At 41.7% G+C, this 18,463-nt stretch overlaps 1 protein-coding gene across 2 annotated transcripts in view; it reads right to left on the minus strand.

Moving 5' to 3' along the window:
* The window catches only part of EDARADD (EDAR associated via death domain), an 89,265-nt gene that overhangs the window by 56,358 nt on the left and 14,444 nt on the right, over nt 1–18,463 (minus strand). The window contains exons 3-4 of one of the 2 annotated variants that reach the window (XM_073793645.1): nt 5,620–5,788; nt 4,510–4,584 (exon numbers count right to left, since the gene is read on the minus strand). In XM_073793645.1, coding sequence (XP_073649746.1) covers nt 4,510–4,584; nt 5,620–5,683 — 139 coding nt within the window. In that variant the 5' untranslated portion in view covers nt 5,684–5,788. The remainder of the gene's footprint in view (nt 1–4,509; nt 4,585–5,619; nt 5,789–18,463) is intronic. The other variant, XM_033842005.2, reaches the window with a different exon arrangement.

Here is an 18,463-nt window from a genome sequence, read left to right on the forward strand (position 1 = left end):
TTCTAAATGCAAAATCTCACCTACCCATCACCCACTCAAAGACCCAGCTCTCGTCAGCTCCTGAATCAGAATCCCCAGGAGCCCTGGAGACTGTGGGCTGCACCTGGCAGCCTCTCCACCAGGAACGATCTCGGATTGTCCAACACAGATGTGGGTACGCTGCCCAAGAGCAGCACGGTCACGTCCAGACCTCTCCCTTTAAGAATCACATTAGATAAGGGCCAATAGTTCCTCAAGACAGTTCCTCAAAGGAAGTTCAAAGATCTCCTCTAAAGATGTCCTTTCAGAGAGACAAAGAGGGAAGCGTGTCAGAGCTTCCTGGCTTTCCCGATCATCAGGAAACAAAAGAGTGGGGCTTTTTGTGCTTCTTAGTGAAAAAGTAAAGGCAATTCTTTGAACTCGGTGATTTCAGAGTTCATTTATTTTTCCTCTGTTATTATTTTTTGTACCCGAGCTTTTCTTTTGACCTACAGCTGTTTTCACTACTGATTCTAAGGAAGCCCTAGAGTCCTAACCGTATTCAGGATTACAGAAGCTCTCAGGGCAGCAGCGCTAACAGGCTGCTAAGTTTACCTTCTTCTCTGTCTGGCAGCAGCCCTGCTCTGTCATCCCTGCACCTCAGAGCAGGGGCTGAACAAGCTGAGAAAGGTCCAGGGATCAAGAAGGTGCACCTCTAGAGCGACTTCTCTGGATGATGGCCAAGCTGAGGGAGAGGGGAGGGGAGGGAAGAGATGAACCAAGGGATGAAAGAGGAATGCAGACAAGGGGGAAATACTTGGGTGGAGAGAAGAAAACTTAGAGGCATTGTAAGAAACGGAAAGAAATGAAGTGGGCATTGGAAAAACCCACGGGACGGGGAAGGAGAAAGGGAGAAAGGAAAACCGCAGCCTGTCAGCACTCTCTGGTGGATGTGGTGAATGAACTGGCTGGTCCAGCCTTTCAAATAAGGGTGCTGCTCGAAGTAGTTCCCCCTTCAGTCCTGGTTTCTGCTCCCGGTACTACTGGAGTTTGCAAGAAGGACAGGGTGCCACATCAGACCCGTCCAAGCGCGGAGGAGGGTTGCATGAGGGGTGAGATGCCACCTAAGGGGCTGTCCTGGGCCGGTCTCTAGGGCCAGGGCTCCCAGGGAGCAGCCCTGTGTGCAGTGCAAACAATACCCCGAGGATGAACAAAGGCAGAACATACGCTGATGTGCTCCCTGGCCAAGGGCACTTACTTAGCTCACTGCGACAAAGCAATGAACGGTACCATCTCCCCAACTCTCCCGACTTTCAAAGCCTCTTTCTTTGTTTCTGTCCTTAATATATGTATGAACATGAATCAGATTTTATTCACTTTCAACAGGCAATTCTGACTCATTCCACGACGGATGGTTTATTAGTGGTAGAGATGGAATGAGATGGTCACACTGTAACCAGCATGACTATTTTCCTGCCAGTGTAAATTTTCTCAGGGCAAGTTTTTTTAATTAAGTTCATACGGTATAATAATAGATACCCACCTTTGTTATATGCATGTGGATATACAAACATCTTTTTTTTTTTTAACTTTACAAGGTAAACCCAGTTAACATATCTAACTGAATCAGTTCCTAAGATGCCAACATGGGAAGAGCTTTTTCAGCCCACAGTTTGACGAATAGGTGGTTACATTTTATATCTTTCATTCATTTACTGAGATGATAAGTATTTAACCAGGGCTTACTAAGTGCTGGGTACTGGGCCAGGCGTTGGAGAAAAAACGGTCAAGCAAAACAGACATGCCCTCTGTCCAAGAACTTATAGCCTAACGGGGGAGAGAGACGATGGTGAAATCTTCACAGCTAGAAAGGGTGACAGGTGCTGGAAGGGTGCACCAAGATTGTGTAACATGGAGCTGAATCTACATCAGTTTTGATCTGAAATCTGAAGGGTGGGCAGGAGGTAAATGGACTGGCGGGGGTTGGGGGGAGGTGAAGGGAGCCTTCCAGGCAGCAGAAACAACTTGTGCAAAGGCCAGGAGGCAGGTGGTCCAGGGCTCTCAAGGAAACAGAGGAGGCAGGGTGGCTGCAGTGCAGACGAAGAGAAAGAGCAGGCTTGCCGACTGAAGGGAGAGCTACAGGCCCACGTACAGAGTATGGACACCACTGAAAGACTGAGGATTTACTGGAAAGTCAGCGCAGGTTTCTGAGTAGAGGAATGGTGAGATCTAATCTTGTTTTTAAAAGGTCACTCTGGCCACTTTTAGGTGTACAGGTTGGTGGAAGGTGACAGTGTGTATGGAAATACCAGCTGGGAGGTGAGTGCAGGAAATCTGGTGAGACAGCATGGTAACTGGGTCTGGGGTAGAGACATGAAAATGCCACGTAACGAGTTTTACACATTATCACCACTTGTGGCTTCATTACAGAAATGGAAGGGATGTGTCCTGGAGGTTATAGAAATGATATGAGATGTTAGAAAGAGGAAGTCATTTTTTTGGTCATATTTCTGTCCAACCCTTTGTTTCTATATGCAAGTGTGGAGATATTATATATCTTTTTTTAAACTGGAAGAACCCTCATCTAATGGATAGAATTCCAGAGTGGGAATGGACATGAGAGTTATCTTTCAGACGCCTGGAGATGTTCTTCAACATCGCTGCAAGTGAGAGGGAGATCTCTACTCAGGAGGTCTCTCCCCTCTTTGTAGGAAGCCAACAAAAGTCCACCTACAAGTTTGGGTTCTACCTCTCAAAGTCAAGGAGACAGGTTCTTTCCAAATGACGCCCTCCTATCATCATATCCTCAGGTCTCTCATCCCGCCACATGTGCTGGGATTTCCTAGTCCCTCTGTTCCAGGTTGTGAGCTTCCATTTTGGCTGGGCCAAGCAGGCTAAGTAGCATCACCGGACTTGTAGATCCTGCAGTACTATTACTGTCATCTAAGATCCTATTAGCTGCCCTGGTGGCCGTATCACACTCTTGACTCACTGAGGCTTTTTATACGTGAAGCTGTGTTTCCCAGCACCCACCTCCTCTGGTGCCATTGATTTTGGGGGTCCCAAGCAGACCTTATATGTATCCCCATTCAGTGGGTCCCGATCAAGATCTTTTTGAATCTCCTTCCCCATGATCATTTAATGAGATGCGAAACCACTGTTAGTAAAATCTAGCTTAACACCTCTTGGCATCTTGCCAATTACATTTTCAGAAGAGGAAGTGGATGCAGAGGTGAGAGCTGGGGGGCAGGGGTAGGATTTCTCCCTTAATTTCCCCTTCTGTTTTTCCAAACAATGCATATGGGGGAGGAGAAGGATATCCAAACCATTTACTTATCTTCCATCTCCCATGGATAAAATGTTTACCATTCCTCACTTAAAGAAGAACCACTTGAAGGAGAATTTAGATCTTTCTTAAAATCTCCAGGAAACTCTCCCAGACCCAGCACATCACAAGGCCAAGTTAGCAATCTTCTGACCCACCTCCAGATACTTTCTATCTCATTCTCCTAACTGCTCAAGCCCCAAATGAACAATAAAATATTCAAGCTCCGGCCCTGCCCAAGCCCAAGAAATAAAATAGGGAACACGTGTCTCTAAGCAGGTATCTGTGGTTCTGTATATCTGGCTCTCTCCCTAGCCTTTCCAGCCTCAACAAAACTAGAAAAAGCCCCAGTGTGCTCTGGGGGATACATCATTCATTCATTCACATGTTCCACAAACATTCACTTTGGATCAGCCTAGGGTATGGGAGAGCAAGGACAGCGAATTCCTGAAAGGTGAAGTCGGAGGAAGATTTTCAATTCAAGTGAAATTAAAGAAAAATCGAGAGCCTGGTCTCAGGAACAGGCACAGTATTCTACGGTTTTTCAATTCAAGTGAGATTAAAGAAAAATCTAGATTCTGGCTTCAGGTGCAAACAAAATATTTAACGATAAGGACAAAACTAGAGGCCATTCTAACCAAAGGCCTCTACAGGTGGGATCAGCCGCCTGGTTTTGTGGATACTAGTTTATGAAATAGCTCCGAGGGCCAATATTTAGAACAAAACCATTTAATAAAAGTGAAACGAGGAGAGAAGAGGAGAAATGAGAAGGCACGTGAGTAGGGAGAAAGGGAGAGCTCGGGAGGAAAGAAAGAAATCCACCCCTTGCGCTCTTTTCTGCCGAAAAGGTTTGAGGGGCTTGTTTCAACCTGGCATCCCCGGTGCAGAACAAAGACGCTGGGGCGAGAGAGCAAGAGGAGAGAAGGGGCGTCTCAGGCACGCTTGGGGGTGACTGGGGCCAGGGGGCCGCGGGGGGCGCGCGCCACCAGCAGCCGCTCGCGGGGGGAGCCTCGCACCTCGCCCTCCGGGACCGGGCGCCGCCGCTGTCCCCCGTCCGGCCCCGCGCGGACCCGGGTCGGGCGCCAGGGTCCAGGGTGGTCCCAGGTCGCCCCTCGGGGCTCGCGGGGAGCTCGGCCCCGACAGCCCCGCCGCAGACGCGGATGCCTCGCGATCTAGCGACCTGCGGTCCGCGCTCCGGGTGAGGGTGCGGCGCGGTGTCAACTTACCCGCGCGCACAGGGTCGTCCGGAGAAGCCATGGGGACGGAGTGGGGCCGACGGGCGCCAGAGCAGGGCCGGGCGGCTGGCGGGACAGGGGAGGAAAGCCGGGTTGCAGGGCTCGGTTGCCCTGCCTTTCGGACGCGTGGGGAGCGAACCTCGGCAGCTCCGCGCGCCCCTCCTCCGCCCGCTCCTCCCCTCTCTCCGCCGCTCTTCCCGGCGCTCACTTCCTGCTTGGCAATCAGCAAAGCCCCTGCCGTGCGCGTCCGGTTCCACCCCCCGCCCTCAGACGCGTAAGCTGGAGCCCGGGTGCAGCGGACCAGGGCGCAGGGAGAGTCCCCGGGTGCCCCGGAGTCGCCAGCACCCGCCGCGAGCGCCCTTCCAGTCCTGCGCCCAGGTCTCCCAGGGCAGGTCCCGCCGCGGAGCTCGCGGGAGTGCTGCCCGGGACCTGCTGCGAAGCGATTATTAGCCTTAAAAGCCGGCTGCAGTCGCGGGTCGCTCTCCTGGCTCCCTCCTTTCGCCCTGAGCCCGGCCGCAACTCTCCTCCGCGCACAGGCCTGTGCTGAGACGCCTGGCGGCGGTCTGATGTTTAGACCGTTTCCTGCTCTTTAGGCAGAGTACGCCGCTGCATGATGGCACACGCTAATAATTTCTATTTTGATTTTTCTTTGGCATTGGTTATTACATGACCTCCAGGGTACTTACAACACAAAGGGAGTGAAAAGAGGAAGCCTGACACACACTCGCACAGCCTCGCTAGAAAAATAGCTTAGGGCTCCCTCGGAAATGCCAAGGTCTAATTTTTTAAATTTTAATTTTATACCAATTACGTGCGCACAGATTGGAATCTTCCACTAAGAATATTTTTAAGAATGTTATATTTTAACTAAACCTATCATCCACCATAAATCTATTACTATACGAGGGTTACAGGCAATTTAAATTTAATAGTAATCTCTTAAGGGTTTAAAATAACCTTTGTCTTCACACATAAGAATTGAAAGAGAGGAACTGATTTGAAAGAGATAACATAGCTTTTAGTCAGTTTATCGTGAAGGAGCAGCCTCTGGCTAAAAACTCAGCTCCGAAAAATGCAGGAAAGCAGCAAGTGTGTACATACTCTCTTGGCGACCAGGGGCGTGCTTTGTGCCTCTCCCCCTCTGTTGAGTAGTCCTGAGGCCCATGGCACTCTCCACATCGGCACTTAATATGCCATGAAAGAAACGGGAGGCTCAGAGAAGAGGGTCCGGCTGGCTGTCGACCTTCCGGTGGAAAGCTCTCTGGGGAATCTGTGGGTGGAAGGATGAACTTCCTTTTGGTCTGCCTTCTGATAGGAAGGGAAATTTTTTTAAACGGTGTTTTCTCTTAGCATCCTTTTTGAGGTTTGGTTTGTGGTTCTTTCTGTACTTCTCATGATGATGGAATTATTTCTGAGGTTGGTTGTCAGGAACCACATAGCAAGTCGGCAACACAAGCGCAAGCATTGCTCTGAAGCTGGTTTGCTTTTCAAAACCCTGACTTAATTGTCTTATCACTCCCACTTTTATTATATCAGATAGAAGAGGGGTGGCAGAAACACACTTCACCATTAATTTTTTAAAAGAAAATTGACTATATATATTATTCCCTTTCATTCCATTTCCTTGTACCTACTTTTTGTGAATTGCAACCATAAGCCGTCATTACCTTATTTTTCCCATGTGCTTTGTGAACTCTAAAGTGTAATGCAAGTGGAACTTCTTTTTAATTTACAAAAAGCTAATTTAAAAACAATTATCTTTATTGGAGTATAATTGCTTTACAGTGGTGTGTTAGTTTCTGCTTTATAACAAAGTGAATCAGTTATACATATACATTATCGCCATATCTCTTCCCTCTTGCATCTCACTCCCTCCCACCCTCCCTATCCCACCCCTCTAGATGGTCACAAAGCACGGAGCTGATCTTCCTGTGCTATGCGGCTGCTTCCCACTAGCTATTTTACATTTGGCAGTGTATATATGTCCATGCCACTGTCTCACTTTGTCCCAGCTTACCCTTCCCCCTCTCCATGTCCTCAAGTCCATTCTCTAGTAGGTCAGCGCCTTTATTCCCATCTTGCCGCTAGGTTCTTCATGACCATTTTTGTTTGTTTGTTTTTTAGATTCCATATATATGTGTTAGCATACAGTATTTTTCTCTTTCTGACTTACTTCACTCTGTATGACAGACTCTAGGTCCATCCACCTCACTACAAATAACTCAATGTCGTTTCTTTTTATGGCTGAGTAATATTCCATTGTACATATTGCTACGTCTTCTTTATCCATTCATCTGTTGATGGACACTTAAAAACAATTATCATCCACTGGAGTTGCCAAAGGGCTACCATACAATCCATTTGCTGTCATACCGTGTCCTTCTGCTTTTCCTTCTTTGCTACCCAGAGAGGGTTTTAAAACACTCTTTAAAATGGACATTTTTGACTTTTCTTAATAGCACCTAAATTAACTCATGAATCTCGGAATCACAATAAATGGGAATTGGTAACCAAAGAGTCAGATGTGCTGGATTTGACTGACAGGCCGTCACCATGAGTTTGTGTTACTTTAGCACAAAAAGTTACTAGTGTGCTTTGTGTGCACACTTAAGCACGCAAAGTTTTGTTACTCAAAACTCTTGAGTCTGTAAGAATTTGTAGGATTGTGAAAGTTAAATGAAATATTGCATATATAAAATTACCTAAAAGTGCCTGGCTTATAGCAGGTACAAATAAACCAACTACTTTCCTGCCTTCATTCTTTCCTTGGAATTTAGTCTATTATGAGAAGCTCCTATTGCCTTTGTTATAAGAAATGAACCAGTATTTATTATAGGGTTCGTGTACAGCACAGATCAATGGATTGATTGATAGCCCCCTCATGCCCCAAACAAAATGCCAAGCCCTGGGAAACCAAAGTGAGAAGTCCCTGACTTTTAGGAGTGTGTGGTCAAGAGAGATCTGCAGATACTCTTTCACTGTAGAACCAAGATAATGAAAGTTTAGAACAGGAAGGGGTATGTGTGGAAGAAAGGGATTAAAGACCTATGGAAGCCAAGTGGCTTGGTGGTGACCACCCTCAGACTGACAGTTTGCCATGGAAGTTTTCATGCAAATTTTGAGACGTTTGTTTATGATACTATGGTTAAAGCCTTAAGTGGGGGGAAAACTGTTGGTCTTGTGTCTTTTCACAGACAATGACGGTGATCAGGAATGTTATCTTCAAATGGGGAAAACAGCAACTCAAAACATAAGTTTATTTGATTCATCATTGAAATATGTTGTTTTTGTTCATTTTACATCATTTTGGGTGTTACTTAAATTTATGCAACCTGAGATAAAAAGTTATATTGTTGAACCACATACTTCCTTATTTCAAAGGGTTGTTGTACATTGTGTGTAAATGAACCCAGCAAACTGGTTAGACCTGCAATGATAGCATATGGATTTAGGATTATAGGAGACTCCTTATGTTCCAGAATGGGACAGTCTCTCGGTTGAATTGGCTTGATATACCCTTGGGGAATTGTGTGTTGTGGAAGAGGCGCAAATGAGAGTTAGTAAGTTCATTTGTCTCCTTTTTGGAACAGATATTTGCGAACGTTTGTCTAGAGTATGTTAAGGCAGTGGTAGTGGGTCTCTGCTGTTTTGCCACATAACTTCTCATAGTAATGCCCCAGTGTACTCCCGGAGAACCATCATTCCGCTCTCAATCCATGTGATCAGGCTGTGGCACCATCACCCCTGCCTCCTGACTCTGGGGGTTGGCAAGTGACGCAGGAGTAGCCTTTCCAGACACCGCTGAATGAGCCAACAAGCCTAGGAGATGCCTGGTACCTTTGCTGGGATGTATGGGAGATGGGCCTGTGCATGGTGAAAGAAATGAGCAGGACTGAAATGTTTGGGAGGGTCCATATCCTGGAGAGCCTTGAATGCCATACAAAAGCACGTGAAGCTATTTTTCAGCAACAGGAAGCCAGGAAGCTAGTTTTTGGAAAGTGGCATATGAAAATCGGTGTTTTTGGAGGATTGGTGTGGCAGCTGTGTGTAGGATAGGATGCGGCGAGGAGAGAATGCAGGCCAAGAGACCATTTCATCTTTACAATACGCTGTAATTTACTACAGGGTTGAATTTACATCCTCGTCCAAATGTGAGGGAAACTCAAATCGGAAATTTTAAAATGTCTTTTTGTGGCCTTTTTAAGCATTCACCGTCTCACACAAATTGATTGCCTTGTAGATTTGCATATATGCACAAAAAATGATGTATTCAAAAACGTTAACAGAGAGACTGAAAAACTTAAGGAAAATATTATCATTTTTGCTGCTTTGAATACTGTTTGACAGGAGCACAACATTCTGGTGCATTTGTTTAAGCAGAAATAGTTCTTTTTTTAATTGAAGTATAGTTGATTTACAATGTGTTAACTTCTGCTGTACAGCAAAGTGACTCAGTTATACACACATATACTTTTTTTTTTTTTTTGGCCACGCCATGTGGCATGTGGGATGCGGGATCTATCTTCGTTCCCCAGCCAGGGATCGTACCTGCACCCCCTGCATTGGTAGTATGGAGTCTTAACCACTGGACTGCCAAGGAAGTCCCTATATATTCTTTTTTTTTTTTTTAATTTAATTTATTTTTGGCTGCATTGGGTCTTCGTTGCTGCGTGTGGGCTTTCTCTAGTTGCAGCAAGTGGGGGCTACTCTTCGTTGCGGTGCACATGCTTCTCATTGCAGTGGCTTCTCTTGTTGCAGATCTTGGACTCTAGGCGTGCAGGCTTCAGTAGTTGTGGTGCACAGGCTTATACATTTTTTTTAATATTCTTTTCCATTATGGTTTATCTCAGGATATTGAATATTGTTAACTGTGCTATACAGTAGGACCTTGCTGTTTATCCATTCTATATGTAATCGTTTGCATCTACCAACCCCAAACTCCCAGTCCATCCTCCCCAACCCCCTTCCCCCTTGACAACCACAAGTCTGTTCTCTGTCTGTGTGTTTCTGTTTCATAGATAAGTTCATTTGTATCATATTTTAGATTCCACTTATAAGTGATATCATATGGTATTTATCTTTCTCTTCCTGACTTACTTCACTTAGTGTAATAATCTCTAGTTGCATTCGTATTGCTGCAAATGGCATTATTTCATTCTTTTTTATGGCTGAATAGTATTCCATGGTATATATGTACCACATCTTCTTTATCCATTCATCTGTCGATGGACATTTAGGTTGTTTCCATGTCTTGGCTATTATGAATAGTGCTGCTATGAATGTAGGGGTGCATGTATCTTTTTGAATTATAGCTTTGCCTGAATATATGCCCAGGAGTGGGATTGCTGGGTCATATGGTAACTCCATTTTGAGGTTTTTAAGCAACCTCCATGCTGTTCTCCATAGTGGCTGCACCAACTTACATTTCCACCAACAGTGCAGGAGGGTTCCCTTTTCTCCACACCCTCTCCAGCATTTGCTATTTGTAGACTTTTTAATGATGGCCATTCTGACCAGTGTGAGGTGGCACCTCATTGTAGTTCTGATTTAAGCATAAATCGTTTTTCAAGGTCTTCTACCTCTCACTTATGCAATGCCTGCCCTGCTATCTACAGGAGGTTAAATCTCTCTTGTCTTCGCCTATCAGCTTACTTTGAATTATCTATCCATCAAGATACATGAGCTAGAAAACCACAGTTTTTGTGCTGTGTTTGGTTTCCCCAAAAGGGAATGACACAGTGTGGGTGATTCTCAGTATGGTATTTGGCTAAAACGCCTAGAATGTTGTGGGTGGAGCATGGGGGATGGGAAGAGGAAAAGAGAGAGGAAGAGGTGAGGCTGGGCAGCAAGCACTTTTGTTCTAGAAATCCTCCGCCAGCCTCAGGATCCTCACTCACCCCTCACACGTGTGTCCTGGTGCCTTGACTTAGGCCCTATCATACTCAGTATGATTTCCAGCTGCTTTCTTATATATCTTTATATATAACAATTGACGTCTTGCTCCAGATTTTGAGAGAAAATCTGTTCAAAGAGATGAACTTTATATGTTAAAAGCTGAAACCCAACTAATAAGAGTCAGCCAGAGGAGATTTTGTTTTGTTTTGGTTGTGAGGAGAAAAGGGCAAATGAATATTATCAGTGATCAACTAAAAGTTGCACAGTCAGCACCCGAGAGCATAGTTTCCTGTGCTTTGTACCCCCAGAATGTAGAACACAGGTTCAAATTGGTGACTTAGGAACCTACAAAATCACCAATCATTTAAAAAGTTAGTTTAACAACTTGTCATTTAGAATTTATTCTAAGCTAAGACACAAAGGTGGATCCAAGTGAGTCAACTGAGAACTTTTAGAACTAATAGGTGACTTTCGCTTGAAGGAGAGAGAAAGTTCAACAGATTGAACACCAGCAGCTTTCTTGTATACCAACGATAACCAACTGGGCAGAAATGATCCCATTTACAGCAGCAAAGAAAGCTATAAAGTAACTAGGAATAAATTCAATAAAACTGAGTAAAAAACATAGCGAAAACTACAAAGATTTACTGAAAAAACATGAAAATAAATCTCACAACATAAAGAGCTAGACCACGTTAATAGATTAGAGGTCTCAATACTAAAGAGTGTTATGATTCCCTAATGAATCTAAAGATTCCCTACAAACTCAATCACATTAACAAGATTTTTGGGGGAACAGGAACCTAATTGCAAACTCACATGGAAGGGTAAATTCAAGATAATATTGAAAAAGAGTAACAAAGAGAGGGGATTTGCCTTCCAAAACAGCAAGATCTTACAAACCAATAGTAACAGTGGATTAATTGAACAGAAAAGAAATTTAAGACACAGACTCGTGTATCCTTTTGGAATTTGCTATATGATAGAGACAGTTAAATGGTGAAAAGATGGACAGTTCAAAAAGTTGTATTGGGATATTTTGATATTTATAGGAACAATACAATTTGTATCCCTGCCTCACTGTATACACAAAAGTAAGCTTTAAATAGATTAAATATCTAACTGTCAAACATTTTAACTTTAAAATTATTAACTTTAAAATTATTTTAAATTATCTGTCAAACATTTTAACTTTAAAATAATGTAAGAGAATCTCTTAATAACTTTGGTAACAGGAAAGGCTTTCTTAAGTCGAAAAATCAAAAGACGTAAAATTCTGATAAACCTGACCAGATAAAATTCAAATTCTGTGCCAAAGGAAAATAGAAAATTATAAAAGAGGGTATAAACTTAGAGAAATTAATTATATATGTAATGTTCTATTTTATAATTATGAAATATAAAATAAAATATAATGATAAAATACTTGTATTTATAATTATATTCAATAAAATAGAATATTATATATAATTTATATATATAAAATAAAAGATTAGTCTCTAAAATTTTAAGTATTTATTCAAACAAATTAAAGTACAATAAACATAATTCAATATAAGGTTAGGCAAAGACAAAACAGAATTCCTAGAAGAAACAAAAATGGCAAATAAAAATGTGAACAGGGACTCAACCTTCTAAAAATAAGAGAAATACAGATTAAAACAATAATGAACTGGCAGGTTGGCAGAAACTTAAAAGGTTGCCAATATAATGTATTGGTGAGACTGTGGAGGAACAAGTCTTCGTACATTGTAGGAATGTAAACTCCTATGGTCACATTGGAGAGCAATTTGACCTCTGTACTTTCCCTAAAGGAACTCTTACACATGATGCATGAGATTGCTGGCTGCAGCATTGTCTGTAATAGCAAAGATCAGAAACAACCTAAATGTCCATCAATAGGAGAATGGATAAATATGATACAATCATGCAATGGAATATTTTACAAAGGTAACCAGAAATAAGCTTAAAATTTTTTTAAATGAAAAAGCAAGTTGCAGAATGATGAGGGATAGACACAAACCAATCTATGCCTTTTCTATAACATGTAAATATTTTTAAATGGATACATGCCAACTTTACCTTGCAGCCAAGACAGAGTAACAGAAAGCAGCTTTACCCTCATGTCTGAAGCAATAACAACAGCAACAAAACAGACAAAATATTCAATATATGAAACAACAGTTTTTAAGGCACTGCACACCAGGCAAAGAAGGAGAGTGATCCCCAAGAGCTGGCATATAAACAGGGTGATTCCTATGACTGCCCAGCTTACTGCCTTGAGAGAATTTCCAGGTTGCAGTGCAGAGAAAGGCAACCCAGGCAGAGCCCAGTGGACTCCCTGATTTGAAGAGATGTAGCTAGAAGATCAAGACAGCTGGAAGTCACAGGACAGAGTCCTATAGAGACATCACAGAAAGGGTCCCTGGAGATCATGGAATGTCCCCCTTGACTACTCAGCATAACACTTACTGATAGGTACATTCATGTTGGACATAACTCAAGACTGGGGAAAGGACAACTAGAGGAAATACGTGAGAGGATTAGAGGGAGCAGTACCTGGTGCTCACTCAGGGCCAGTAACAGTGCTTGTTCCTATCAGGGAGACTGGGAAAAAACCTTACATTTCATGGGCATTCAGTAGAGCGTACAGAAGAGTTTTGCCTCAGTAGTGTGAAATAATTATCCCTAGACTAAGCAAGCACTGTCTCAGGTCCATCTAACAGATCTTAAAAGCAAGACCCAAAAGAATAAAACTCTTTTCAAGTAACTTAGCTGCATCCCAAGAAGCTCAAGAAATACAAATATAAGCTATAGAAATATAAAAATATCCAGTACCCATCAAGGTACATGCCCAATGTCTGGAATACAAAGATGGCCAGGCTTCCAAGAAGGAGGAAAATGTAGGCTCATAATCAAGAGAAAAATTAGTCAATTGAAACTGACCCAGAACTGACACAGATGTTAGAATTCACAGAGAAGGACATTGAAACTTTTATCATAACTGTATTCCACAGGTTCAACAAGCTAATCAGAGACATAGGAGATATTAAAAACCCAAAATAGAACTTTCGGAGATTAAAACTGTAATACCTAAAATGAAGTATACACTGGCTGGGATTAACAGCCAATAAGACATTGCAGAAGAAAAGATTAATGACTTGAAGACATAGCAACTGAAAGTGTTGAAAATGAAACTCAGAGAGAAAAAATAATTTTTTTAAAAAGTGAAAATTAACTGTGGGATAACTTCAAGTCACCTAGTAAATATGTAACTGAAATCCCTGAAATGGAAAGAAGGAGGGGGACCAAAAAATGTCTAAAGAAACTGAAAGTTTTCCAAATTTGATGAAAACCTTAAACTAACAGATCCAAAAATCCCAGGGAATACCAAGCACCAGAAATATGAACACAATTTCACCAAGGCACAGCATAATCAACTTGCTCAAAGCCATGGACAAAGACAAAATCTTAAAGCAGTCACAGGAAAAAAGACACATTACAGAGGGACAAAAATAAGGATGACAACAGATTTCTCATCCATGCAACCCAGGAGACGGTGGAGCATCTTTAAAGAACTGAAAGAAAAAACTGTCAACTAGAATTGTGTACCTGGTAGAAATGTCTCTCAAAAACAGACAAAATAGGCTTTTTCAGACATACAAAAGTTGAGAGAGTTCATCTCTGGCAGACCTACATTACAGGAATTGTTAAAGGAAATCCTTCAGGCAGAAAGAATATGACACTAGATGGAAATTTGGATCTATGCAAAGGAATGAAGAGCACCAGAAGTGATGAATATATGGTTAAATAGAAAAGGATATTTTTCCTCTTATTAAGAGTACTTAAAAGCTCATAGATTTTTTAAAGCAAAATAGTAACAATGTATGTGGGGTTTATACTATATGTAGGGGTAAAATTAGTGTCAACAAGGGCTCTAAAGCCTAGAGGGGAAAAATGGAAGTGTACTCTTCTAAGGTTGTAATGCAGGATTGTTATAATGTCATTTAAAGATATACTGTGATATGTTAAAGATTTATACAATAAATTCTAAAGCAACCACCAAAATAACACAAATAAGCGTTATGGTTCATAAAGCCAATAAAGGAAATAAAATGAAGTCAGAAATAATACAGCTTGGCAGTTTCCTAAAAAATTAAATGTACACCTACTATATGATCCAGTTATTCCACATTTAGTTACTCACCTAAGGGCAATTAAAGCATATTTAAAAGACATGTACATAAATGTAAAACCTAAAACTATAAAACTTCTGGAAGAAAAGAGAAGAAATTTTTGTGACTTTGGGTTAAGCAAAGATTTCTTAAGTATAACACCAAAAATACAATATCAATTTAAAAATTGAAATATTGGAGTTCATCAAATTTCAATACTTTTGCTTTTCTAGAGAAACTTAGAATAATGGAAAGACCAGCCACTTCTGGGAGAAAATATTTGCAAGCATATATCTGACACAGGACTTTTATCCAAAATGTAAGAAGAACCCTCAACACATAAGGAAACAAACAACCCCCCCCCAAAATGGACAAAACATACAAAGAAACACTTCACCAAAGACGATGCAAACAAGCACATGAATCACGTCACTAGTCTTCTGAGAAATTCTAATTAAAACTGTAATGAGCTACTACTTAACACCTGTTAGAAAGGCTAAAATTTAAGACTGACCATATCACGTGTTGGCAAGGATGTGGAAGAACTGGAATTCTCATACCCTGGTGGTTGACATGCTAAGAGGTACAATCTCTTTGGAAAACCATTTGGCAGTGTCTTAAAATTTTACATATACACCTACCACATGATGTTGCTATTCCATGTATTTACCCAAGTTTTTAATAAGCATGTGTCCAGACAAAGACTTGAACACTAATGTTTACTACAGCTTTATTTGTAATAGCTGTAAACTGGAAACAACTCAAATATTCAACAGGTGAATAGGTAAAAATATTGGGGTATACCTTTATAATGAAATACTATTCAGCAATAAAAGGAATGGACTCTTGATACACATAACAATATGGATGAATCTCAAAATAGTTATGCTGAGTGAGAAAGGCCAGAAAAAAAAGAGTACACACTGTATGAGTCCACTGATATAAACCTATTGAAGTTCAAACTATCTATAGTGACAGAAAGCTGATCAATGGGTTCCTGGGCCTGAGGATGGGAAGGAAGAAGACGTTACAAAGGGAAATGAGTCACCTCTCGGTGTGATGAATATGGAGTGTGTGGTGACGCTTTCATAGGTGTATGCCTATGTCAAAACTTGTACACTTTAAATATGTGCAGTTGATTGTATGACAATTATTCCTCAATAAAGCTGGTTTTTATTTAAAGAATGGATACATGCCAAACTCTTAACAATGGCTGATAATGGCTATCTCTGGGCAATGGGAAAACAACCAGGATTGGGAGAAAGTAATACTTACAGGAGACTTCAGCCTTGTCTGTAATGTTCTAATTTTATAATATAAATATTAATTTATGTATACCTTATTTAATTAAAAAATGATTAGAAATGATTTTCATAAATGTGCCCGCGTAACAAAATCAGTCTTGCCCCTCCACAAACATTGTTTCACAGATTGACGTTTGCAAAGCTTCAGTCACCTGAAAAAATTATCTTCACTTTTCTCATTTTCCAGACTATAGAATGTTCAAATAAATATGAAAGTTAATAGTTGATTGTTTGGCCCTTTTTATTGAATAAGTGGTGATTAGCATATTTGACTTGAGACTATTCCTATATGCAATTGCACAATTAGCGTTTCATTCCTTTGTGTTACATTATTTTGATCCCTTTTATTTATTTATTTTTTTAACACCTTTATTGGCATATAATTGCTTTACAATGTTGTGTTAGTTCCTGCTGTATAACAAAGTGAATCAGCTACACATATACATATGTCCCCATACCTCCTCCCTCTTGCGTCTCCATCCTACCCTCCCTATCCTACCCCTCTAGGTGGACACAAAGCACCAAGCTGATATTTTGATCCCTTTTAAAAGGCAAACAGTTTTATGCTATTATCAATTAGCTTTATCCAATCAGGTTTTCTCTGGGGAACATGGGAACATTGTGAAAGGAGGAAATAATGAAGAGGAGCCAGGAGATGGAAATGCACTGAAAGGGACGGTAGGGGGCACCAAAGGCAAACAAGAGTGCAGAAGACCTATGCATGAATTACCTCAAACCAGCACCTATTAATGTAGCTGTTTCAGTGGACGGAACTAGTACTTCTTCATCAGTAATTTACACTGGGCACCATCAGCATGGAGAGAAGTTTAAGTCAGTTGAAACAGAATGGGAAGATTAGGTTGTGCATTATAGAACAGAATTTCTCATAGGTTAATAGAAGTTAATGGACCTTTCTTTTGTGGTCATTAAGAACTTGCATTTCAGAAATGCCCATCAACAGTAATTCAATAAAAGCTCTCTCAGTTTCAGAACTCCTCAATTCTTTTGTAGAGAAAGGGGATTGTGCTGTTAGTTGTTTCAACAGGCAACTTTCTGTGGTGCTAAGAGATTTTCCATTTCAAATCAGGGCAGCTGTGGAAAGAGGCCAGTCCCCATTTCTCTCCTCCTCGCCCCCTGCCACAAACGATCTGATCAATTATGAGTAATACAGTCTTTTTTTTTTTTTTTGCGGTACGCGGGCCTCTCACTGTTGCGGCCTCTCCCGTTGCGGAGCACAGGCTCCGGACGCGCAGGCTCAGCGGCCATGGCCCACGGGCCCAGCCGCTCCGCGGCACGTGGGATCCTCCCGGACCGGGGCACGAACCCGCGTCCCCTGCATCGGCAGGCGGACTCTCAACCACTGCGCCACCAGGGAAGCCCGATCCATACAATTTTAAGCGCTGAAATAGAGTGTGACCTCTGACTTTTGAAAAATTGTGTTGGAGGGAGAAGAGAGGTAAGAGGAAGATCCAAAACTTGTATAAGAGATAGAAGTAAAGCAGCTGGACAGTGGTGAAACTTGGCCTTGTACAGTAACGAGATATTTTGTTTGAAACTTAATAGAACAGTAAGGAACCATCGCCAGGCATTTCGCCCCAGCATGACCTTGTTATTGTTTTCGCCCATCACAGGCAGTGAATCTTCCTGAAGAATGAGGAGCCATGACATAGATTTTGGTATGACTTGAGCAGCTGGAAGAGTCATCAGCTCACACCCAGCAAGCGCCAGCTTTCTGCACACACATTCAAGGGCTTCTCCATTGACTCCCTGGCTTCTAGCTGCTCTCTGGGATGTTGCTTTTCCCCACGGGCCCTCAGTCCTGTCTGACCGCCTGGAGCACTCCACTGTGGTTTCCCAAATGTAACTCAGCTTATTTCCCATCGACAAAATCTACCAGTGCAGCTTCTTGCTATCAGAACCTTAACTAATGATGAAAGGCCATATGTTATGGTGTCAATGGTTATAATATGTGGCCCTTCTCTGAGAATATAGTATTTTAAATTAGAGCCTTTATGCCTAAAATAATTAATCAGCAAATCTTTTTGTCTATAAAGTAAATGATAGGTAATTTTATAATTTAGTTATCATTTCATTAAAAAGGCATATCCCTTACCTCAAAAAACTTACATATTCTTGGGAAGACATGTACAGATAGTGAAATGAAAATACATATAGCTGGATAATGGATTGTCAAATGCTTGATACAGACAGTAAGTGCTATAGAAAGTTTAGAGGAAATAGAAATACGAAAGAGATCCTTTTGAGTTGTAAAGTTCACAAAAATAGCAAGGGCAAAAAGTATTGTTAAGCCTTTGAATGATTGAATGGGGAGCTGGGGTGGGGGGGGGACAAATATTATGCAGACGACACGGTGTGGACTGTTGCATAGTGAGAAATCAAACAATAGTGAGGGAACATGTGATTAAAGTAAAGATTCTTATGGGAGATAAGGTTGGAAAGAGGTGGAAGAGCCCAAGTGAGAAAGACATTAAATGTCAGCCAGAGACTTGTTTGTCCTTTTGAAGGTGGTAAATATTATGGGTTATATGATAAAATTTTACAGTTATAGAA

This window comes from Tursiops truncatus, chromosome 16, assembly GCF_011762595.2.
Source record: "Tursiops truncatus isolate mTurTru1 chromosome 16, mTurTru1.mat.Y, whole genome shotgun sequence".
Lineage (NCBI taxonomy): Eukaryota > Metazoa > Chordata > Mammalia > Artiodactyla > Delphinidae > Tursiops > Tursiops truncatus.